At 31.8% G+C, this 26,919-nt stretch overlaps 1 protein-coding gene across 1 annotated transcript in view; it reads left to right on the top strand.

The window, feature by feature from the left end:
- CLPTM1L (CLPTM1 like) overlaps positions 1-19,368 on the top strand; it is a 34,377-nt gene extending 15,009 nt beyond the window's left edge. Inside the window, exons 8-17 of the mRNA XM_051969808.1 lie at positions 498-582; positions 3,464-3,567; positions 4,518-4,583; positions 6,788-6,838; positions 7,678-7,760; positions 10,179-10,213; positions 11,664-11,719; positions 11,855-11,899; positions 14,168-14,283; positions 16,264-19,368. Coding sequence (XP_051825768.1) covers positions 498-582; positions 3,464-3,567; positions 4,518-4,583; positions 6,788-6,838; positions 7,678-7,760; positions 10,179-10,213; positions 11,664-11,719; positions 11,855-11,899; positions 14,168-14,283; positions 16,264-16,348 — 726 coding nt within the window. The 3' untranslated portion in view covers positions 16,349-19,368. The remainder of the gene's footprint in view (positions 1-497; positions 583-3,463; positions 3,568-4,517; positions 4,584-6,787; positions 6,839-7,677; positions 7,761-10,178; positions 10,214-11,663; positions 11,720-11,854; positions 11,900-14,167; positions 14,284-16,263) is intronic.
- Positions 19,369-26,919: the final 7,551 nt, after the last annotated feature.

The following is a 26,919-nucleotide window of genomic DNA, read 5'->3' as shown; positions in this document are numbered from 1 at the left end:
TGTAAAGTAAAAAAAAAAAAAAAACCTAATTTTTCATAATCCTTTTCATTTCTGATGTCCTAATTTATTCCATCCTTCAAGGCCCAGCCGAAATTCTATTGCCAAAAATCTTCCATAATTAATGCAGCCCAAATTGAACTCTTCTTGCTGTGACTACTCAAATACTTTCTGTCCACTGTTATGTTTTGCATAACTCTTTTTTTTCTTTTTTGCTGAGGCAGCTGGGGTCAAGTGACTTGCCCAGGGTCGCACAGCTGGGAAATGTTAAGTGTCTGAGGTCAGATTTGAACTCAGGTCCTTCTGACTTCAGGGCTAGTGCTCTATCCACTGTGCCCCTTAAAATGACTGTTGTTACTTCTCTGTATGCCTAAGCTAATTTAAAATGTTATTTTTCTTCTTTAAATATGGTAGGAATTTGAATTCATATATGTTATAAAATAAGGAGTTCAACTTGTATGTGTTTTTAAACTTAAGTTTATGTCATGCTTTTTTTTCAGCTTCTTTTTGATTTTCTGGCCTTTAAAAATGATATCAGCTTCTGGAAGAAAAAGAAGAATATGATTGGAATGTCTACTAAAGCAGGTAATTATGTATAATATTAAAGGTAGATATGGTGTATTTTTTTTAAATATTCTCTTCCTATATCATTATTTAAGACAATGATAAATTAACTGTCAGCTTTGAATGATAGAACAGAATGACATCATTTCTGGTATGCTTAATGTCATTGAGCAGAATGTTAATTATGAAATATCTCTAGATACTTCATACCTTAGATGGCAACCCAATATAATTTCTTCCTCGTGTCATGTTCACAAGTAATATATGTCATTTCCATCTATCACATCACTGCCCAACCAAAACTGTAGTTTCTTCCTCCATAAGAGCTATATACATTCCCCTTTAAGAGAATTTTTGGCATCTATTATAGCAAAAGTGATAGTGATAAGAACTTTTGATATTTAAAATTCCATTTTTATATCCTAAAGATAGTGAGTGTTATGTTAAATATATATTGGATCATTTGCTAACTAGGGAAAGGGTGGGAAAAGGGAGGGTAAAAAATTAGAACACAGGGTTTTGTAGAGGTAAATATTGAAAATTATCCATGTATATATTTTGAAAATAAAAAGATTTGATTAGAAAAAGATAGTATTTACAGTTAATATAGAAGATTATAGATGAAAAAGTTAGGCAGGTATCCCCAAATAGTTGATCACCTCTAAATTTTACTGTGTAAACTGTATATTTTTAAACACAGTAAACCTGGACCAAGAGAATCCTAGGTACTAGAGATAGCCATTTAGAAATGGGAAGTCCTAGATTGTGAGAATTATAGATAAAAAGGTAAAAATACATCCTGTGGGAAGATGATCTTGAATCTTTGTCCCAAAGCTTCTCCAAATTGCATGAAGATTGGGTTAGACATCCTAGGGCTGAGAGATACTGTAGCTGATATGTACTAATGGGATGGCAAAAGAGATTCTAAGGGTTTTCAAAAACTAGAAAACCTGGAATTAGTGTTAAATGGATGGAGAGAGGAAGGAAGAAGTAGTTTTTAACCTACAGACAGAGACAGGACCCACAGAAAGTTTACTAACAGGATCTACATGAAAGTGTCAGAGGTCTTCAGGTCAGCTTTGTCCTCCACTGGAGGGAGAAGGAGGGAGAAGGAGGGAGAAAAAAATACCAAATGGTGTCAAATCTAGCATGTAGCCTTTCCAGTTTATTTTGTTCATGTCTGCTACTTAGTTGATGCAAAGCAGAACAGAGAATGCAGTGCTATCCTTTAAACAAATCTAGGGAACACTGAAACTGAGAAATTGGATATGCATTACAGGTAGTAAGATATTCTACAATGGCAGGAGGCCATTGTCTTTAAATTTGTGGACTTGCTTAGTGCTCTGTCCTTTTGCTAATTTACTTTTTACTTGGGATTCCCCAAGGAAAATTACTTATACTAGTAATGGTCAATGTGAAATATAAAAGCATACTCTTCTACTAGATTGTTAGCATTTTAAATCTTTAGGTCTCAGCACCTAGTAGTATAGTAGGCACTTAATAAAATAAATTAATTAATAATTATATACAATTAAATAATCCAATCTATTTTTTGAAGTCACTGGGAAAAAATATTTTTATGAGATTTTTTTTTCCCCTTTGAAATATTTAACATATTCTGACAAAGCTTAAAACTCTTAAATTCTAAAATATTGGCCAGTATTTTTGGACTGACTGCAGCTCTCTATTATATGCTGTAGTGGAGAGAATGCTAGACTTTTAGTGGGGAAGATTTGGATTCAAATCTCACCTCAGAAAAATTGATACTGGCAAGATTCTGTTTCTCTGCGACTCATTATCCTCTTCTATAAAATTGGATTCAGTGTAACCTTTACTATTCCTTTAGCTGTAAATCCAAGATTCTGTGATTTAATAAGGGCCCTATAGATTTTTATTATTATACTCAAAACTTACTTTAATTATACTCAAAATAATTACCTGTAAAAAAAAAAAAAAAAAAAAAGGAAAATCTTGTCCTAATTACATGTCTTCTAAAGCTAGAAATAATTTTGCTTTGTCATTAAAAATAATTGAGTTTATGCCTTAACTTTTAAATCTTCTTTCTGAAACTCATGATAAAGTTTTAGTTAAGTGATATTTGGGGGAAAGGTATAAATTTAGGATCATAGACTCTTTAGTACAAAGTATTCATGTATTTTAAATCCAGAAGTCAGATTCATCACTGTGTGAAACACTTTCCCTTCATGAAGAGCAGCATTTCATCTTTAATGGATAATCTTAAATAACTACCTGGGACATTGGCAGATTAAGCAAATTGCCTACCTGTGGTCATACAGATTTTGTGTGTGTGTATGTGTGTGTCTGTCTATCTGTCTGTCTGTCTGTGTTTCTCAGAGGATGGAATTAAACTCAGGTTTTCCTGATCATTGCCTTTAACTTCTGCAACAGTATTGTGAAGAGTGCTGTGGACTCTTGAGTTAGAAAAGACAAGTTCAAATCCTAACAATTGACATATCCCTGAATAAGAAGTAAAATAATCAAAAAATTTATTTCAAATTATAAAGAAAAAGTCCTATGAAAATACTACATATGCATATGACATTTTTACCATGAGCCATTTTTTCTTTTTAGAGATATAGTAAATTTAATTTCAGAACATTTTGCTTTATATATATTCTAAATTTCTATTCAACTTTTCTTAAAGTGGATGAGAAAATAAATTGCTTTTGAGTTATCTTTTAGTTTTTGCCTTCCTAAAATCAGTGTATGAATAGCAAGATTTGGTCTTCTGTAAAAATCAGTTGTGGTTTGACTTCAGGGATAGTATAAGCAGTCCAAGACTCTGGAAATAGAAATGCAGAATTTGAGACTCAGAAATAAGATTAATCTGTAATCTTCTTCACTATTCTTACAAAAAATTAATGTGTGATTGTTTCTACAGTGCTCTGGCGATGCTTCAGTACGGTGGTGATATTTCTTTTCCTTTTGGATGAGCAGACAAGTTTATTGGTGCTGATTCCAGCAGGCATTGGAGCAGTAATAGAAGTGAGTTTCTCTTAGCAGCTACTAGAGGACAGTGTTTTAAGTAATTTTAGTTATAAAATTAAGTTTTACTAACTTAATTATTTTTACTGTGTGCATTAAGTCAACTTTTTGTGAATTCTAATTTATAAAATCTTTAACACTTGTTTTGGCAATATTATTTTTCAACCATGAATGATTTATCAGCTAAAAAATAACCTTAGAAATTAAATATGTACTAACAATTTTCACAGTGCCTTGAAGAAGGAAGAAAATAGAATTGAAATTTTTACTCTTGAATTAATCAACAAAGGCAATATCTATATGTCTGAAGAACCTCTGCTAATTTTTTCTATAGTCTCTGGTCATATAAATATAATTGTCCATCAGTAGATACTTATTAATTGACTATTATTAAGCAATTAGACATTGTACAAAAGAAGTATAATATTGACCTAAATATAGAGATCCTTATAAAATGAAATCTCTGAAAGGAGAAAAATATAGGTAATTTTGCATAATTAAAGATCTCATCAAAGATTTATATATACTGGATTTGGAAACATACCATTGCAAATATTAAAATTCAAAATCTGAGACATTTTTCTTAATGTTTAGGAATTTATGTTCTTGATGGAGATTTAGGACTTGTTATATACAAAACAATTAAAAATCATATTTAATAGTATAAAATATTATAGTACCAACTCTTAAGTTTAACTATTCATAAACAGGAAACAAGCAGAACTCAACTTGTCATGCCTGACTTCTAGTATAGAGAGCCCTTTGAAATACAGTTGGAAAAAATGGTTGAATTAGGAGTAAGAAAGGGAAAATAGTGTAGGAGAGGAGATTTCAGTAATGTCAAATGCCACAAAGACTATGTATTGATATTTTTGTTTAAATGTTGCTTAGGCTTGATATTATTTTTGTTCTTGGGATAAAAATAGTAAATGTTGCTATTTCCCCCTCAGTTATGGAAAGTGAAAAAAGCATTGAAAATGACCGTTCAATGGAAAGGCCTAAGACCCACATTCCAGGTAAAATTGAAGATTTTGATGAAATAAATGCAGCAGACTATTTTATGTGACATCTATGTAAAATTATATATACACAGACATATATTTATAGCTTTACTGGTCTAGAGTAACAATTTATTCATTTTATACTGGATAAAGAATATGGATTTTAATTTACTTTTCTGTGTCCTTTGATTAAAAAAGAACATAGATTTTGTTTATTTCTTAAGTTGGTCAGTTTATCATCAAAAAAATTATAATCCATCTTGGGATATTGAGCACCATAGTACTGTGGGGGATATATTTAGAAAAGTATTAGTAACTGTAAGGAGGATTAAAACTATTTACAAATCACTTAAATCTAAAATATAAATCGGTTCTATCAGAATGGTCTGAACATGTCACTAATTGTTGAGAGAAGAGAGAGATAATATCTATAATGGATAAAGGAAGCTTCATGGAGAGAAGTATGGCTCATTAAGTATGACTATTAGTGTAAATGTTGAATTTTGCAAAATGATTTCATGTTTTTGAGTTCATTCTATTTCATTATAATTGTATGAAATATGGTGATAGGATTCCATCATAGTACAATTTTACTCTGTTAAACTATAATTTAATTGCTTAAGGTCCAGGGCCATATTTCATTTATCTTTGTACCTCTCTCACCCCCAAGGATATTTAATATTTTAATCATTTAATATTTATTCCATGTGTTACTAATTACTAGACAGAGAGCAAAGAAGAGAGCATTTGTGTACAAAGATATAGAAGTAAAAATACAAGCAGTAGTTATAGACCATCTTGTTCATAATAGAGGATTCATATAGGGAATTTGTGGAGAATAAGGTGAGAAAGTTAGATTGAGTCCTGATTAGACAAACACCAGGTGAAAAAATTTAAGTTTCATCCAAGTAAGCAGTAGGAGTCTGTTGGAATCCTTACTAACTGCTAACTAATTAGAGTTGATCTAATCTTACAAGAAGATGTTTTGGTCAGAACCTGAAACAAGGTACTAAGTAGAACTACCCATAATCTCCCTCTCCTAAAGAGCAAGCATGTACAACATATTTCCATATTTATTATGCTGTACCAGAAAAATCAGATCAAAAGGGGGAAAAACACTAGATAGAAAAAAAAGGAGCAAATAACAGGAGTCTACTGAAGAACTTTTTTTTCTTTTTTAGCAAGAGAATAATATAATCAAACTGCTATTTTACCTACTATATTAATATGATTTGAAATACTAAACATTAAGGAAATTAAAATTAAACAAAGGAACCAGACAAATTAAGTATTAAAAACTAAGAACACAAGTTCTAATGGAGTCCTGCTTTAATGCCACAGCTCATACTTGCAGATTTTAACTTTACTTAGCATCGGTGTGTTTATTGAAAAGCCTGTATGTTAGAAGGCTAGATAGATGCCTGAAGGAAAACAAAAGTCATAGGAAGGAAGGGAAACAAATGCTTCTCTTCACAATTCTCACTGGCTCTAGGGAGGATAGAGAAGTGGTAAATGATAAATCCAACTTGATTATTCCATCAATGGCTTCTGTAAAGTATCAGTTCTAAGATAATAAAGGGGTTTCTAGGAAATGGAATATTACCTTCATCCTCAATTCACATTAGGTTATCCAGAATTTGGACAATTTTAGGACAAGAGAATTTGCAACTTTGAAAATGTATTTCATCCTTAATTTTAAAATACTGGTTTCATTTAAAACTAGAATGTAGTAATGTTAATTTTTTCTTTTGTAATAATCTACCAGACATTTTTGATATGTTGTTGGGTTATATATGTGTGATAAATAAAAACAGTTATTTCTCAGAATTAAGAGAAACTATTAAACTTGGGGGTTATCTGACACATAGTAAAATGTAATTTGTATGTTATGTTTAACTTTCAACTCAGAAAAATCACATTAGTTTAAATACATGCCATATGTTGTAATGGATTATGCTTAAATTTTAGAACAGTAGATATAGTGTAATATTCTATAAGCTACAAAAATGTGATATCATTACAATTATTTTCTAATTGTCGTTTCATAATCTTTCAGCAAGTTATCAGAATATATACAGTATGATTTTTAATATATTACAGTTTTGTGAAAATTATGAAGTTTTCCCTACCATTAAATATCACTCAATCTTTATATAATTAAATAGAATTCATAATCATTCCATAAATGAATTAATTTTAATTTTTTAAATTTAAAATAGTTTGGAGCTTACAATGAATCTGAAAGGAAAACTGAGGAATATGATACTCAGGTAAGATAATGTCTCATAATGAGACTATTATTGCACATTCAGTCAAGGCATTACATCAACAATGTGACACTCGTTTGAAAGGCTTTTTGGGGGGAGGGTTCAGGAGAGAATTACATAGTGAATAATTGTACAACAATTTTAATAACCCATGTCAAAAATACTGACTAATAAAATATATCTTGGAAAACAAGGAACCTACAAAAAAGTGACACCATGCTGTCATTCTTATAACAGTTTATATGAATTTTAGGGTTGAGTGGAACATTGGCTAAGTTTCAACTTTGACAGATGAGAATTTCTCTCATTTAAAAAATCTTTGAGGGAGATTTCATAATATCTCTTAAAGATTCCAATCTTTTTTATTGAAATTAAATTACAAGAAAGTCATAGTTTAGAATGTATTGATATATGTATTTTCAAATCCAATGCTGAAATGGAGGAATAGTTCTTATAGTATATTGGCAGCATAGTCTGTAGGAAAACATTCCCAGTGTTTATGGAACTATTCCATATTTTGGTAGCTGTTGTTTGACTAGCTTCAATTATGCATTTTGAGTAATAAATGACACTTTGGGCCAAATAGAAATATTTTAATTTTTTTCCTTTGTGTTTACTAGTTCACCAGGTTTACCTGGAATTTTAATGAATAATTCAATCTGGAATATAAATAAATATACCTATTAATTAAATTATATATCTTTCTCTTTGGAAGAATATTTGCCATAGATTGGGTTTTCTTCCTTAATCACATTTTCCATTAATTATATAAAATGTTTTAAATAGTTTCATATTTTGAACTCTTCACTGACAGTTAACAGTGGTTTTTCATTCTTCACCAGGCTATGAAATATCTGTCTTATTTACTCTATCCTTTGTGTATTGGAGGTGCAGCTTATTCACTCCTAAATGTCAAATATAAAAGGTAAGATTCCATAAAGTATCATATTAATACTGGAAGCAAGTTCAGTGGAAAATTTATCTTGAGCTACAAACTAGGTGATATGATGACTATTAAGCTTTTTTTTTTTTTTTTTAACAAGAGTTACCTTAAATTGGCATATAGAGATAGCTATGAATTTAAAACACCATTGTTCATTCATTACTAATAGTATTTTTCTTTATTAGTTGACCTAGGGATACCCAAAGATTAAATGGACACTAGGAAATGAATATGTATGTGTACATACATATATATACATATATGTATATATATATGTATACATATATGTATATATATATGTATGTGTGTGTATATATATATGTTCAAGTGGTTCATCCTGCATAGGTCACAGTGGTATGTGCTCTTTGTGTTAACTATTCCTATATAAATAATTCAGTGATGCATATAATTAATTTTAGAACATTTTATCTAAACTGTTGGGTGAATCAGAATTTTTAGCTGGAGAAGCCCTTAGAGGTGATCTAGTCATTTTTGTTGTTCAGTCATATCTAATTCTGTGATTCCAAAGACCATACTGTTTATGGGATTTTCTTGACAAAAATACTAAATTGGTTTGCTAGTGGAGTTTCTTCTCCAGTGGATTAAGGTAAACAGGGTTAAGTGATTTGCCCAGAGTCACATGACTAGTAAATATATGAGGCTAGATTTGAACTTCCTGAGTCTTCCTGAGTGTAGGCCTAGCCTTCTATGCATTGAGCCACCTAGCTGCCCCAATTTTACTCATTAATTTTACAGATAAGAAAAATCTTTAATCTAAACAACAGAACTAGATTTACTTTTTTTCATAAGAAAGGAATTTTAAGAGGTCATCTTATTTGTCCCCATTTCTAAAGAACTCAGGTGCAAGATACTACATATGATATGTAAAGAATTGTAATATGATTCATAGCCAGGTTAATTTTAAGAGTTTAAAACTAATTTAAAATATGGTCCTTTAACCTCTAGATTATAATCTAGGTAAATAGTATAAGTAATTAGGGATAAATTGTTATTATGTTAAAATCATATTCTCTTGCATATTGCTGTGGTCAATAAAATGAAATATGTCAAATTAGTCAGGCTTATAGGCAAACATAAAAATGCAGGATTGTTAGAACTAGCTAAACATTTCATTTTAGCCAATTTAACAATCTTCCCTCCTTCAAACTTACTAATGCTATCTAATAGGTAGTAAAATTGACTGATCTTGAACATACTTGTTTTATTAATCTCTTACACATTTTCCGATGGGGATTCTCATGATGAGCAAGAACGGAGGGATCTAAGATAATTAATTCCATATGAATAATCTGTATAATCAGTCCAAAAAGCATTACCTTGAGAAATATTTTATTAAGTAATCTTGAAAACTAGTATATAATATCTAAGATTTGTAGCCCAAAGATCTTGGATCTACCCTTATAATGTGCCTAAGCCAAGGTTGACAATACTTATCTAGTCTCTAAGTTTAAGATAGCTAATTTGAATGACAGTGATGCTTAAATGATGGAGAATGCTCCAAACCAGCTTCAAGAGTTCATGACAAAATAAGTAAATAAAGGCATTGAAATTTGGGTAATAGGGGCAACTAGATGGTGCAGTGGACAGATCATCAGCCCTGTAGTCAAGAGGACCTGAATTCAAATCCAGCCTCAGACACATAACCTAGCTATGTGACCCTAGGCAAATCACTTAATGCCAATTGCCTCACAAAAAAGAAAAAAAAAAGAAATTTGCTTGATATTATCCTAAAAAGGAAACATTTTCAGTCCATTTTCAAGTCCCTGTCTCTTTGTATGTGATGTAGATCAACATAAGTAGTAATAGCATTTATAGAGCACTCTTTAAGGTTTTCAAAGAACTTTACACATATCTCATTTTGTCCTTACAATGAGAAAAACAATTGAGAAGTAGGTTCAGTTATTTGTCTTTCTTTTATAGAATAGGAAATTGAGGCACAAAGAAATTAAGTGATTTGTTCCAGGTCATGCATCTAATAAGTATCCAAAGTTGGATTTCAACTTATGTCTTCCAGATTCCATATCTAACATTCTCTGCCATCTCACTGCCTTTTTAGTGTGAGAGAGTGATCAAAATGACTTCAGTGAAAGTTTGAATAAACATTGAAAAAAAAAGCCTGATTAGCTCTTTTTGCTTGAAGTTTTTAAAGAATGGATTTTTTTCCCCATTAAGTTCATTGTATTATTTGATATTTGTCATACTACTTATAAAAATATCTCAACAGTTGTCTTTATATACCACAGCCTCCACCAACAAGGGTATTTCTATTACATTATTTATGCCCATTTTCTTTGAATCTAAAAAGAATGTTATATAATGACAAGAACAAAATAAAATAATGCTGCTAATAAACTAATTTTTCTCTCCATTTTTTAAAAGCTGGTATTCTTGGTTAATCAACAGCTTTGTCAATGGTGAGTCCACATTTTTATTGTATATTTATTGAATGATCTCATTTTTATTTGGCTAGATTTTTGGTGCTCTTATGTACAGAATGTTAGTTTTGTAATTTTAGTTCCCAAGAAAGTCCAAATACAGCCCCTACATTGGTTTACATCCAGATGTGCAAGTGCAGTTATCAGGGAACAGTATTTCATGAAAAGACATTCCTATTCCAAGGATATATACTTTTCTTGTGACTAACCATAATAGACAGTAGGTCAAAGCTCTACACATTGGTAACATAATTTCTGTTTCCTTTTTATATCAAAAGTGTACATATAATTTATAGAAGCAAACTTTGGGACATCTTATTTAAAGAAAATGCTTTATCACAAAATTGAAGACAAAAAATCTCTGAAGTATATAATCGTTATGTAATATTTGTATAATTCTTTTGTTGTCATTAACATTTATTCCTAATCCTTTCCCTCATTTTCACCCAATGTATAAATTTCAATTAGACTAACATACTTATTATATAATTTTATGTTGGAAGGTCCTTCCACGATTTTATCCTAAACTCATTAAAGCTTCTTTAAGACCTTTCTCCCTAACCAAAAATCCTTTTATGTCTAGGCTCTCCTTTCAGAGCTATTAAAAGGAAGAATTTTCAGGATGTTATCTTCATATATTTATCTATAGCTGTCTATTCAAAGATATATTTCCAATAAAAGTTCTAAAAAGTCTTTAAAATAGAAGTAAAATAGCTATTTATCATCTGATTCCTTTTGCTGGAGTTGGTTTCATTATATAAAGTTACTCTGCATAAATAAGACACTTGAAAAGATGCAATAAGTCTTTTAAGTCCATTAAGAAACCATGTAAAAATTATTAGAATAGTAATTTTGCAAAATAATCAGATACATAATTAAGCCATGGTTTAAGTATTTGGCCTTATCTTTTTTTTTTCTCCTTAAATACTTAAGAAAAATCCATAAAATTATAACTACATAAAATTATAACTCATGTTGCACAATCACAACTAACTTGTACAAGTTATTTTGATTAACAAAAAATTATGATTTTTTCCCTTGGGTACTTTTTACCTTGCTGAAATCCACTAATTAGGACACTCTATTTTAGACGTTCTAATTAATGTTTGTTCGGGTAGCTATTAAAGGTGAATATACTACCTTTTATTTAAAGAAATAAATATTTTGTGTAATTTGTTTTCATGGTACCTTTGATTTCACTGGTGTAAAAAACTTCCTCTGCTCAATTAAAATCAGAAACTACTTTGCAGCTCAGCCTTAGAAAGTTGACAGGGATACTAAAAACTTAACAGTCTTGTTCTGTCATATAGTTAGTATGGCTTATAGGCAGGATGACAGGTTCAGCTTTCTATGCCCTGTGCCACTGTGTACCTTGTGGAATAGTTATTACTTCACAGACTTCATCAAGTGTTTAAATTTTCTCCTTTAGGAGTATATGCCTTTGGCTTTCTCTTTATGTTGCCCCAGCTGTTTGTGAATTATAAGGTAAGATACCAGCACGTTTTTATTCATGCAGTCTTCAAGCTGTTTCCTGTCTTTTGGGTCCCCCTTCCCCTCTATTTTATAACTTCTTTCTCCACTGCTAATCCCAGTGTTGATCTTTGTGGTTTTTTATTCTAGATGAAGTCTGTTGCACATTTACCTTGGAAGGCATTTACATACAAAGTAAGTGGTGTTTTTTTTTTTTTAATGCATTAATTGCTTCTATTTCTACATTTCCTTCATTTCCAGACTTACCCTTTCCTTTCCCTCTTTAGAGAGCCTTATAATAAAAAATTAAAAAAAAAAAAAAAAAAAAAAAGGAAGCAGTTCATTAAAATTAAATGAAGCCATAATAGATCTATGGCAGATCTCCATACCCAAAGTCACCAACAGTTGCAAAGATGGGAGAGAGATTGAAAGCCATTTACATCTAAAAGACTTTATTCTGATATAGCCATGAGTATCTTTCAGTGTTAAACAAAATTAAGTATGTCTGAAAGAATTTTCAGGAATGTTTCAAGGCCAGTGGATGATCTTGATAAATAACTTCAAATTTTATATTGCCAATTTGTCGTGTGGTTTTTACCTTTTTGAGACAGTTGCTTCATTTATTTATTTGTTTGTTTGTTTTTAGGAAATGCCCTACAATAGCTCATTAATCATCCTCCATTTCTAGTGGTTGTAGAGCATTGCCTTGATTTATAACCACATATCAGATACACATGAAGAGCTTTCAAACAGAAAGTAATTACACCAAATTGATGTATTAATTCTTCTTAATTTTTAGTACATTTCCATCCTCTTTTAGGAAAATACTTTTGGAACTTTTTTTTTTTTAAAAAACATACAAATCAGAAATCTAGAGGATCAAGTCATAACTAGACAATTTAAACTTTTAAGTGTCAGCATAATTCTGAAAGTTAATTATTATGATTAGTCATGGAAAATCCTATGAAGAAAAGGCTAGTAAGACTCTTGAGTTATTATTTAAAGTACAACCCTGCCCAGTTTTAGAACAAGAAGTACTTTATAAGTTTTTTGTTTTGGGCAAAATGGTGGCTTATTTGATTGTACCATCACATCATTCTTTGTTTTTGTTTTTGTTTTTGTTTTTGTTTTTGATTCCTATAGAGACCTACTTTTATAGGAAAGTGCAGTATTCCCTAGATCTGTTTCCATGCATTCTATTCAGTGGTGAAATCAGTAGTTCCTTAGGTCCTTAGAAAAGTTAAGAGAAAGAACTCTGTAGTGTATAGTGATGATAGGATAACTTATTTCATTGAGGTAGAGTTGTTTTTTCCGTACTTTAATAATTTGTCAATATAAAGTTGAACGTCTTCAATTGATCAATGCTGGACAGAACCAGCTATACCCAGAGAAAGAACACTGGGAAATGAACGTGGACTACTTGCATTTTTGTTTTTCTTTTCAGGTTATTTTTACCTTTCTAAATCCGATTTTTCTTGTGCAATAAGAGAACTGTACAGATGTGTACACATATATTGTATTTAAGACATGTATGAGACTGCCTGCCACCTAGGGGAGGGGAAGGTGGAGGGAGGGAAGGGAAAAGTTGGAACAGAAGTGATTGCAAGGGACAATGTTGAAAAATTACCTATGGATATGTTCTATCAATAAAAAGCTCTAACAAAATAAATAAATGAAGTTGAACTTCAAGGCCTAGTAAATTAATTTTTTGAGAGGAACAAAGAGGCAATTTAGTACCTGTCACTTTTGGATTTCCAGATGTGTTTTTCAGTGGCAGCCCAATGGCTTTTTCTGTGAGCTTGTTAAATTACAACTTTTTCGATGTATCTGGTGAAAACCTTACTAAGGATCCATGTGACCTGTTGTTTTCATTAAATTACCTTTTGAGTACCCCCTGCAAGCTGCTGAGTGAATCAGGTTGCTTTAGTCTTTGTCTTGGGGTAAGAGGGGTTGATTATAGTAAACAGCATATCACACCCATTTGTTAGTTGGTCACTTTAGGGTATAATCTAACAGACTGAGGGAAACATTCATAATTGTTAGGTTTAGTCTTTTTTGTAAGAAAACTAAAATTAACTAGAAAATTGCTGCTGATGGACTAAAGGTAGAGGTAACTTTTAGAATTTAGTAGGGATAAAACTTGAGCTATGCTTATTAATAACACATTTTTCCTTTTTATCAAATTTTTAATCATTGACAAGAGAATTTTGTATTCTTGCATTCAGTAAGGTTTTTAGTGTGATGAAATAAAAGTTATACAAGAGATATTAAATGATAGCAGAGTTGTCAGTACTCATTTTCTGCTATACAAAGTATTTCTATTTCTACTCAGCCACTGAATATCACTGAATATTTACCTTAATTATTATTCAGTCTTATTCATTCAGGATATGATGATATCAAATATTTATGGATATGATGTTAAATATTTATTAACCTATATATTTCCTTCTACTTTTGCAGGCTTTTAATACATTCATTGATGATATCTTTGCGTTTATTATCACTATGCCAACATCACATAGGCTGGCATGTTTTCGGGATGATGTGGTATTTCTTGTTTACCTTTACCAAAGATGGTGAGTTTTTCCCCATTTATTTTTGTGTCCCCATCTTTTGCTTTTAATGTGCTGTTATATGTTTTTTATATGGGATCATGGATATAAATACACTGTTCACTTGAAAAATAAGCATTTGCAAGCATTAATCTCATATGTAGTATCAGTAGTTTATTCGTTAAGTCACTGGCAATTTGAGTCAAAATAATTGTACCAAATTTAGAAATGTTACTTCTACCTATATTTTATTTGTTTAGTAGAATGTTTCTGACTCTTTGTGTATGTTAGGACTCATGACATTTATTTACCTTTTTGAAAGGTACCACAGGCCCAGGTGTTGGTCTTCCATTTTACAAATTTAGAAATTTGATTTTATTAGTTCGCTTAAGGTTGTCTCACTCTGGGGAAAACATCTATTTACTAAGCAAGTTAATAAAAAAAACAATAAACTATTAGAATCCCAAATTATGGGAATTATAGAGTATAGGGGAGTTTTCAGGCTAACTACTTCTATCATTTGAATAGGGCACTACCGCCTATAGAGTTAGTCCACTCAAAAGACCAAATCACAAATTAGAATGTGTTGTTTTAGAAGCACAGACTTAAATGAAAGGTAGTTGGATATATTCTTAAATGAAGCTATGATAATAAAAATTACTCTCATTTTTATATCATGACTGCCCTTCATCCCAGGGTTTTGTGTCTGGATAATTGTACTAATTATAAAAATCAGAATGCTCTGATACACTACAATTGAGATAATCTTCATATATTTTACAAGGAAAGACATGCTAGCTATTCCTTGCCTCCTTCAGCAAAATTTCAATGGCCTAATCCAAGAGAAATTTTTCTAATTGGCTTAGCAGACTGTATTCTTAGGACTATAATCAATTAGCAAATGTGTATCAAGCACTTATTATGTGACAGCCACTGAGAACACAGAGACAAAAACGAAAGCCTCTGTCCTCAAGGAACTTACATCCTTTTAGGACAGAAAGTGTATAATAAACATTTTAAATAAGAAATAACAAGTAACTTAAGATGGGGCTCTATCCCATTGAAGGAAGGCAGGGATGAGGAGAGATAATGACAAGCCTGGGGGACAGAGATGAGAATTACAGAATCTCAGATCTTCACTAAGCAGTTGGAGATCTTCGCTTGGATCTCAAGAGGGGGACAAAGAATGAATACATAGGTGTCAGAATCATATACATAGAAATGATCATTGAGCCTATAGGAGAGAAATGATGAGATCACAATTAAGTGTAAAATTGCAAAGATAGATGTGAGTTCAGAATGGGACCTTAGGGATGTGATAGGGACAATAAAATTTTTTGAAAGGAGCCTAAGAAGGTTCATAAAAATAGAAGAATTAAGAGAGTATTTACACAAAAATCCAAAGAGGAAAAAAAAAAAAAGAATCCTTAGTTTGATTCTTTATTGACTGTCAAATTTTGAATCTTTTGTTTGTGTAAGAGACTTCATCAGTTTATGGGTTGTTAATTTCTAATGACTGATGAATCTATATAAATAAAGAATGTGGAAGATTTGGGTTTTTTCCCAGCTGCTAAAAAGTGAGTAAAAGTTTTCCTTTCTCTTGACTGAAGTGGACCCATTCCTTTCCTTACTTTCCCTTATTTTCTCCTTTTTCCTGCCCTTCTCTCCTTGCTTTGAATAATTACGTATTTAATAGTGGTTTTTTGTTTGTGTTGTTTGGATTTTTTTAAATGGAAGAGTAATAAACTTTGGTTTAAAAAAAACTTAAAACTTAAAAACAGCTATTCTATCTCTTCAGGGTCTTGGATCCATTAGCAGCCAAGTCTCTGAAATTTCACATTTTTTATGTGTTAAAAACTGTTTAGCTTGGATTATAAAATATTGGAAATGATTCAAGTGTAACTTTTTGTTTTCTATTCACTCCCATCCTCCACAACAATAATAATTATAATTTGAAATGTTATGTGGAAAAAAACTAATTCTGTTAAAATTGTATTATTTCAGGCTTTATCCTGTGGATAAGAGCAGAGTTAATGAGTATGGAGAGTCTTATGAAGAAAAACCCAAAAGAAAACCCCACAGAGAATAATCGTTGAAATAATCCTAGAAGAGGCCACTCTTGGGACTGCCACTGGCTATGTGTGTTGAATTTTTGTTTTTCTTCTTTAAGCAAAGAGTAAAGTTTTGATTGTCAAGTAACTGAGTATTTTTGGAAGCGTCTCATGGATTTTCATGGACATCTACATCTTCTGCATTGCCAAAATATTTGAATGTTTCTCATAGATCTCATGATTTACTTATTTATCTTTGGAAAGAAGGCTGCCAATATTTATACCAGCTCTCAGTCACTGCAAAGCACTTAGAACTTTATTTTCCATACAAATTTAAATACCAATCTGAATCTCAAGCTTTTTAATGTTTATCTTGTCACACTTGATGGTGTATGATGGATTTTGGCTTTGGAGTACCAACTGCTGAAGCAGCACCCTGTGCCAGTGACTTAACAGATATTAACATCAAACAGGCCAGATACTGTGAAATTCTAGCAGGGATAAGTAGCATTTCGGTAGGTTAAATTATGTCAGAACTTCCATTATAATCAGAGGTTTTAAAATTATTTTTATTTTAGATTTGAATTTTCACCTTACATAAATTCCAGATATCTCTATGAAATCATTCCATAGTGACACTTGGGATCAAATAGCTTTTTCCCCCATTTGAATTATATTTCAGTTGTATTAAAGCTGAGTGTATGTGTGCGTTTTTAAATGAATTTTACTGGCTATTTTACTTTTCTTGACTTGTTAAAAGAAGAGTATCATTCAGACAATTAAAGCTTCACTTTTCTCAAGAAATTAACAAATAATATATATTTATTGTTGTGATTTTTTTTTAAAGGTTTCGTTTCAGAAAATTGAAAATAATTATATATGTCCCACAAAGTTCCCATTCAGTTTTCCATTCATTTATGTTTTTAGGTTACTAAAATAAAGTTTTCTGTCCTGAAATATGTGCTTATTTAAAGTCATAAAGTATCATATGCATGCATTATTTTTCACTTGCGTAAAATTTTGTCAGGAGATCCTGAATTCTAGCCCTCCCATTGCCACAAACTAGCTATGTGACATAAGGCAAATCATTTAACCTCTCTAAGCCTCAATTTCTTCATTGATAAAGTAAAGGTGTTGAACAAGATGAATCTCTAAGGTCCCTCCCAGCTGCAATACGACTAGCATTTTCATAATTTTCTTAAAACATTACAAAGAATCCTCAATGTTAAAAAAAAAAAATACCCTTCTTTTACAAGGGAGGGCAAGAGTCAATGAAAGAAGTTCACTCTGATCAGTGTCCTTGAGGAGCTCTCTTCAAAATGTGCCTTTATCAATATCTGTGTGTGTATGAATAATTGAGGTTCCTGGCACATGTTTTCAGAAATCTCAATACAAAGTGCATGGGAGGTTCAGCCTTAAATTCCTTTTTTGTTGTTGTTCAATCTGGTCCCTTAATACTAGGTTCAAGTGGACAGTTTTTAAACTCTGACTTGTATAGGAGTGCATCGTGAACAATCACTGACTACTTCTAATTCCATTAATTTTGATGGAAGAGATGAACACCATTTCTAAGTCATTGTTTTGAAGCAAATCACAGTTTTGTCACTATGCAAAAATCTACTTACAACATTCTTAATTTCCCCACACCTATTTGTAGAGTGGGAATGCTATATGGATATTTAATTTAAAACTTGGAAGCAAATTCACTTACTAGTTCAAAGTATCAGCAGATTTCCAGTAAGGAGATGCAAATTTTACCTGGATTTAAAAAGAAAAATCACTTTGGTCATAAGTTGACTTTTTTCAAATTCTGTATTGAAAAATAAATGTGAAAATAGATTGTTGATTCACAAATGATTATTTCAGATAATCAACTTACATTTATATAGTGCCTTTCTATTTAATGCACTCAAGGCGCTTTATAAGCTTCAGATTACCCAATGGGTAATTTACCTTTCCCCATAGCCCACAGTTTCTGCAGTTTGCTTTTTGCTTGAATTTTTATTTATTTTACTCTAATGAATTCTGTCTTAGAGACAGAATTAATTTTCCACTATACTTTGATATGCCAGTAATTAAGATATTTTCAGTCAGGAGAAATACCATTTTAATGTTTACAGAAAGCCTTGTAAGTGGATGCATTATCTGGACATATTTGGCTTATTGAGAATTTTTTTTAATCATGTGCCAACACTGGAAGTTTGCACTCTTAATTCTTTTAATTTACTTTTAAATCCTTAAAGAGATAAGTGTGTTGTTTTAAAAGACATCCTTAAGAAAATTAACTTTGTGCACTTGTCCTGACAAATATAAAAAGGAAAGAAAATCACATTACTTTGTGGCATTGTCATTTAGGGTTAGAAACCAGCAGAATGGTATTTTTAGAAAGACTACATAAGAAATCCAGATTCATGTTGCTAAAACTTTTGTTTTTACATATATATATTTCAGTTTCAATTTTTAATATCCACTAGATTGTTTTTTTTATCTAAGATTGATGTAATTGCTATTAACAGGTGCTGTGTTGTTTCTGCCATCAAATCTACTGCTCAGTTTTGTTGGTTTTTCAAAACTGACACATAATCTAGATAAATAATCATAAAGGTATTATTATAGTTAAACCATGACCTAACTTTACAAAAGCGTATGGAATGATCTTGTTTTTTAAAAGTCTTCATATGGGAATTCCCTAAAGTGACAAAAATGAATTCCCCAGTGAATTAAAATTGGCTTTTCAGGGACAGATTCTCTTACAGTTGTTTTATTTCTGAATTTAGAAGACTTACAATATTCATTTTAAGTGATCTGTCAATGAGTCTTCAGTACCCATTTGTTTTTATGTGTTTTTTTTTTTTTTTAATCAGATTGTAAATGAAATGTGATGATTCAGCATGTGGAACTTTTTTCTGTGACTGCTAAGATTACATTATATTTTAAAGAAGTGTGTAATCAGTAAGTTACAGGTTGTTTCTTAAAGTAATTAGCCATTGTAAGGCTTTGAATGAATTAGTTATTTATGCTGTGTTCCATGTGCTAATAAATTATTTATGTAAGGTAACTTGTGCATCTGTCTTCTCTTTGACAAGAAGTTAAACAGAAGTTAAATAAGAGGTTTGGACTGGAAGATCTTTAGGATCCCTGCCAGCTCTAGGACTACTGGCATTCCTTATATGGTCATTGATACAATGTTCCCTCACTCTCCTTTTGACTTTTTTTTTTTTATGCTAACAAACTTTATTTTATTAACATTAAATTCAGTAGCATTCTTGATGTCTGTCTCACACTTCTGTGCCTTAACCAGTATGATATTGCACATTCACTTCTAGTACAATTTAATATTTTTTGTATCTGCATTCTAATGAAAGTTCCAAAATAGCAGGGACTTCTTTAAACTTCCTGTTTTTTAAAATTAAAACCTAAGTAAATTATCTATGCTTAATAATTTTCAAAGAATCTAGCATGTACAAGAATGAAAATAAATTTAATCTCTTTCAGTTTTAACATTTCTTACTAAAATCAGAAGTTTCTATCTCCCAGTATTTTATAATTGGCTAACTAAATTCTTTGATGCTTCATCATATGGAGATTACTTTCAGTCCTTGAAAGTCATACCAGTCAAGCTTTGGCAGATCTCACCACACACACAAAAAAAAAGTATGGATCCAGCAACAATCCTTGGGCCAATCTCCATAAATAAAATTCCAGGATGAATAATTTTTTTGGTCTTTTACCTCTTAAAAACAGTATTATATGATGTAGAGAAGTTGTAACTTGTATCAGTGTAGAGAATTGCACAAAATTTTGGAACTTTGAGATATTAAAGATAATTAATTATGAAACAAAATTCTGAGAATAATTATTCTAAGAGAAGTTGTTGCAAGAAAAGTTAAAAACTTTGAAAAGGTATTAAACTATCCAAACCTAAGAAATAGGTTTGCAAAGAGGAAAATTGGAAGTTTTTTTTTAAGTTTTAATTCCTGTTAGGCAAAATTATATGATAGCTTAATTGTTCTTTTTGAACAACAAATGAAAGACTAAATGTTGGAGGGCTTTTATTATTCCAAGATTTTCTTGAGACTGATTTTTTTTTAAAAATAGAATAGTATGTAGGCAAATAATCAATTTTTAAAATATGTATTAAATTGTATATGCAAGGTACTAAGGACACAACTGAAAAAAAAAAAAAAACAGCCCTCAACCTCAAAAATGTTGCATTCTATTGGGCAAGAGAAAGAGATACAATTCATACTCTAAGAAGGGAAAAGAAAAGTTGGAAAGATAGCACCTGAAGTAAGCCTCAATTGAAGTAAGCTAAGGCTTACTTCCTGATAATTGGAGATGAGAAGAGGGGGTGTCTTGTGGCAAATCCACAAAGACTGGAAATGAAATGTCATTGAAGTGGGCTTATTGGTTACTTTAGAACACCTTTAAATTCAATTAGTGGACAAGAAGGAATAATATTGGTTTTACTTGTCTATGCTTAGAAAAGAAACTTCAAAAAGGGAGAGAGAAAAAAAGCTTATGTGGGGGATTGGCATCTGGTGAAATGATTATAACCTAGAATCCAAATTATTTTAGACATTTCATCTTGCCCTTATTGGGAAAAATCCACCTAAATTAGCATAACAGAATTTACCACTGTGTTTCTTTTTCATATAAATTATTGGAATCAGGAGAAAAGTACATTATTCGTCTAATCAGTAAATTTTTCAGGCATTTAGAAACTGGAATGAAAAATATGGAGTTGACAATCATGAAATGAACTGAAAAACTTTGCAAAGGAAGTGATTTGGAGGAGAAATATGTAGGTAGTGATTTGAAATAAATGTGATCAAGGATGTATGGAAGACACACTAGTTAGGAACTTAATGTTAATAGGACTCTGGATATGCTTTTAGATAATCTAAGGGTCTGGTGAAATAGGAGTCATTTGACCCAGGCAATAACAATAGAACATAGCCAATAACACACAATACTGCCTTGGAGTAAGGAGTATAAATTAATAGTAGCATTTTTGTAGTGCTTCAAGCTTTATAAAACATTCTTCAAATATCTCATTTAATCTCACAGTAACCCTGTGAAATAGGTGCTATTATTATCTCTACTTTACAGATAGGGAAACTGAGTCCTGTGGCGTCAGAGATAGTGTCTGAGTTTGGATTTGAATTCAGATCTTTGATTCTAGGTCCAATGTTTTATCCACTTCTCCATCTCTCTGTGTTCAGTAAAACACACAAAATTAAAGTGTGTGCTGAAAATATTAGGGGAGTTTTGCCTAAACATTGCTCATGATATTAAAAATTAGATCACATGATTTCATAGTTAACACTAGAAGGGAGATGAGCAGAATGAGGAGAAAAGCAACAATAAGGAAAAATATATATATGTATATATTATAAATACTATACATATGTTGAAGAGCTGAATATTCAAATGGATCAGTGATGTCATCAATTCAGATGTGCCCTCCAGTAACACAGATTACAGCCCATTTTGAGCAATTCTTATAGAAATCTTCCTGAATTTCTCATTGCATTGTGTGGGAACCTTTAAAACTCTGGCTGTTTATCTGTTATCCCTCCTTACCATATGACCAGCCCATTTTCTCTATCATGTGCGTTCTTTTTTTTTTTTTTTTTAAGATTTATTTTTTAAATTTTATTTTAAAGATTTATTTAATATTTTAATTTTCCCGTTACATTTAAAACTATTTTTTTTAACATTTGTTTTTAAAACTTAGAGTTCCAGATTCTCCCTTATCCCTACCTTCCATTATAAGAAAACACATGTGTAGTTATGCAAAACATTTCAATAGGTCATGTGGTGAAAGAAAATATAGATCTCCCCTCCTAAAAAAAAGAAAAAAAAAGTTTAAAAGAGAGTATGCTTCAAACTGTATTCAGACATAATCATTACTTTCTCTAAATATGGAGAGGATTTTTCATCCTAACTCCTTCAGAATAGTCCTAGACACATATTTTCTTAATGATGTTTTTTAATCCTTTCTTTTTGAGTTCCTCATTGGTATATGTTACAGATTTTTCGAGTGTGGCTAGTTAGAGCAAGTTCCTTTGAGTGATTATAGATTTCTCCTAGGAGATTCTATAGTATTCTAGGACCTGATTCGATTATCACAATGTCATCCACAAATAAAAAGATCTAGGCAGGGGTCCTCAAACTTTTAAAATAGGGGGCCAGTTCACTGTCCCTCAGACTGTTGGAGGGCCGGACTATAGTAAAAACAAAACCTTTGTTTTGTGGGCCTTTAAATAAAGAAACTTCATAGTCCTGGGTGAGGGGGATAAACGTCCTCAGCTGCCACATCTGGCCCGCAGGCCATAGTTTGAGGACCCCTGACTGAGGATCTCACCATCCACAAAGAATCCCTATTTAATCTGCCTCTCCTCCATCCCTTTGACAAAATTTTGGTTAGCATAAAATTTTTTTTGTGGCTTACCTATTTATGATAAGGCCAAAAAATAGTTATTTGTCTTGTTTTATTGAACATAAAACAAGACAAATAACTATTTTTTGATCTTGCTCTGTGAATAGGAGAGAAATTTCTGTAAGAGGGCCTATAAAGCAGTGTTTTATTGTGCCTAATCAAATATTTTTTATAATCAAGAAACTACAAGCACAGTGGGATTTTAAATTGCCTACATATTTCAGTTAATTATGAAATGATTAAAAAATATTTATTGTTATATTGAATACCTCCTGTGAAAACTTGCTCATTGCTGACTAATATCCTCATTGAGAATGTTTGTTTGCTCATTCAACATATTGAAATGTAGTGATGGAAGAATAAATTTACATTAGTTAAACTTATGGATAAAATTCTTATAGTCAGTGTTTATTTCAAGTTAATTTTCCATTTCCCATTTTTTACCGTCCACCATGTTTAAATTCATGATAAAGTTAGGTAGAGTTAGGATAAGTTCAGAGTTTTGTTTTTTTAAGTCAAGTTTGAACTTAGCCCTGATGAATTAATAGTCAGACTATATCTGAACAGCTATGTTATTCACAGTAAGAACAATTCTTTTTCCATTAAAATTTAATATATTATATTACCAATGTTATTTGGTACATACAATATCCAGTACCTATCAATTCTTTTTTTTTGAAGAGTGATTCAGGATGTAGAGATTTGAGGCTTTTGTGTATTATATTAGTCTGTGGCCTTTCTCATTACTTCTTCCTAAGCTTTGCTTTTCCATAATTTTCTACCTATACTTACCTTCTTTTTTTTTTTCAGTCTTTTGACTTTTAAAAAATATTTTCTGATGTCTTGTGGACAGCATTAGCTTCTATTTGTTCAGTTTTGGTTTTCAGAGTTAATTTTCTTGGATAAGGCTTTTGCATTCCATTCCAAGTTGTTAATTCCTCTTCCACATATTTCTCCCATGACTCTCATTTCTTTTCTATTTCCCACACTATCCTCTAACTCCTCTCATGTTTTTTGAAATCATTTTTCTCTCTCTCAAAAAAAAAAAAAGCAAACAACTTTTTCCTTTATTTCTTCCAAGAGTCTTGGTTGAATCTGTGTCCAAACTGCATTTTTCTTTAAAGTTTTGCTTGTGGATATTTTGGGATCTTTTCTCGGTTTTGTGTTTTGAGCTTCTCTGTCATCATACTAATTCTTTGTAGTAGAATTATTTTTCTTTTAATGGCTCGTTATTCCATCTTCCTTCTTGACTTTGAATTTTATGTTATGGATACAAATGTCTGGGCTAAGCATTTGTCTCCTTGAGTCCTTCTGCTGATTTTTTATGAATATTGAATGTTGTGTGATTCTAAAATCTCAGCAACAGCTCAGGCTGGGGACCTGCAAACTTTCAATGATCCCAGAGTGATATGATCCAAGATGAAATCTTCTTACTTCTCTTTTGGTCTGAGTTCTGCAAGTTCCTGACCTAGATTTGGGCAGGTCTGTACAAGATATTTATTAGCTTGTTCCTGGTTTAGGTAGCCAGTAGATATTCCCACACTTAACTACTCTTAGCTTGCTGGGAAGTTTTGTAGGTTCAGAGTGATCAAACTGCATACTTGCCTTTGATCTGGTATCCTATTTATTTCAATACATGTTTCAGCCTGAATTGGAGGCTGGAACTGAGTCCCAGCTCTGCTCCTAAGGTCAAAATCATACAGCAACTATTTGTTTCTGAATTTGTTCCCCAGTCAGTACACAGCTAAGACCTGTGACCACTCCTCTTCTTCACTGCTAGACATAGTTTTCCTCAGTCCTCGTATCTGTAATTTGCAAATGGATAGCAAGCAACAAATGGCACCTGCTTCTGCATCCTGCACTTGGTCCAGATTCCCTCTGGAACTTCTTCCTATCCTGGTATTTCCTGTCCCAGTGTCTACCACCTCAGTCACCCTTCAGTTCTTGGGTGCTGAAATTCTCTGTGACAAGTTCATGGCCAGAACCTGTCCCTAGTGTTCACAGACTTCTTTTTCTATTTTCTTATGCCAATCTAGGCTGGGAAAAAAAAAACAAAACAACACTGATTTTCTTCACCTTGGATTTCCTGATCAGGATTTGTTCTGGTGCATTCATTGATAGAACAATTCACAGATATGTTAGGAAATGCTTAATAATACTGAAAGAAAAATATATGCATGCACAGACTTTTAATTGTAATTTGTATTACTAACACTTTCTTAAATCTAGACTATCAACAAAATAAGTCACGCCCTGTTTTGTAGTAATTGATAATTTCTAAGGTGTAAATGCTCATACTGAAAATTTATTTATCTACTATCTCAAGATGAAACTGATTTCAGTATATCCCTGCCTACAATATACTTCATTTATCTGAGAGGGATTAATAATCAGGCCTGGCACATCATAAGTACATAATAAATACTTGTTGTTTTTTTTCCCCTTCCTTCCTTCCTGTGGTCAAACAAATCAAAACTACCCTTTTCAAAGGAAGAGAACGAGGTATTTGGGAAACTTCTACATAGGTAGATACTTCTATATAGGGATATTTCTTCACTTATATTATACTTTTTTGGGGTTACATGATAAAGGGGTCCTTCCCTTCCCACCTCCTGCTTCAGAGCAAATCCTCTGCTTTCTATTTGACACAACACAAGGATACTTTTTAATTGGGAATTGAGCTCAAGTTCCATGGACAATAGTCACCCATCAGATACCTCCAGAATCAGAAGGGGGATGCCCTCACCCTTCTGGATTAAAAACCCTAAGTAAACCAGTCTGGGATGTGACTACCTCCTATTTGCCTGATTGGGCTCTGCTCAATAGAGGTGCTAGACATATATTCATTCATTCATCCTCATGCCTCTCCTCATGTTTTTTTCAGCTTCCATAGTTTCAGTCCTACCTGCTGCAAGAAGCCCTGTCTTAGTCCCCTCAATCTTAGTCCCTTCTCTCAGAGACTCCATTTTATCTTCCATAAATCTTGTTTACCCATAATTGTTTGCATGTTGCTCTATTACCTGATTGTAAACTCCTTAAAAGCATGGATTGATGTATTTTTTGTCTCTGACATGGAGTAGGTGCTTAACAAATCTGAGTGGTCTGACTGATTAGAACAAATTGAATAGATAGAATACACAGAGTGATTATTACGGTTCTGATGTCTCTCAGGAGCACTCAACTCAGCAGTTTACTAAGATTAGGCAAAGGATCCAAGGGGCAAATTCTCATTTCAGAAGTCATATTTTGATCAGAACTTTGAAGTATGATTTCAGGGTGAAAAGGTAAGGCCACAGTAGCACAAGAGTTCTTTCAGCTCATTTATTAAGCACCATGTATAGACTAAGCATCTGAACACAGTGGATTCTCTCTATAGGAATAAAAAGAAAGCATTAGATTGTTGGAATATGGTGAAAACATGAAGTTAATTGGATTCCTATAGAGTCAGATTCAGTGATTCAAGACTAGTCTGGTGAGAAATAAAGGTCTTCAGTGCCCAACAGTAAGGTGGGCAGGGGTAAGACTAAGAGGAAAAGAGGAGGATTATATTCTTCATCATAAATTGGTTCTGTCTGTTCAGCTCATTTCTTTCTACATCAGTTGGTACAAGTTTTCCTTGTTTTTTTAAATCTATATCTTTACCTAATATAATAATAATCTATTATATTTATATAACATAATTTGTTCAGCCATTTAATTGAGTTTTTTTTCTTTTCTACTTTTTCCTTTGGTATTCCATAAAATACTGCAACATTTTCCTACATATGTCCTATTCCTTTTTAAATATAGTTTTACATTTTATCAATATTTTGTTATACCACAGTAGTATTTTATTACATGCATATCCTACAATTTGTGTAGTCATTTCCCAATTTATGAATATTAGGCAGCTAGGTAGTACAGTGGATAGAGTGCCTCTTTTTTTGTTCCTTATGGAAAAGGAACACACACACAAAAATGATATCTCAAAACTAAGACCAGCAGGACTAACTGAAGATGAAGAGGCAAAGGGAGAATCTAATGAGAGAAAACAGTAAAAATAAATAAATATACACACTCACACACACTCACACACACACACACATATAAATATATAATCAGATAAAAGCAAAAAAGAAAAAGAAACAAATAAAACTCAGATGTTACAGTATTTCAGGGTCCTTT

Source organism: Antechinus flavipes, chromosome 1 (assembly GCF_016432865.1).
Source record: "Antechinus flavipes isolate AdamAnt ecotype Samford, QLD, Australia chromosome 1, AdamAnt_v2, whole genome shotgun sequence".
Classification (NCBI taxonomy): Eukaryota; Metazoa; Chordata; class Mammalia; order Dasyuromorphia; family Dasyuridae; genus Antechinus; species Antechinus flavipes.
Note: the sequence above shows the minus strand (reverse complement) of the source record. Positions and strands in the feature narration are given on the sequence as shown.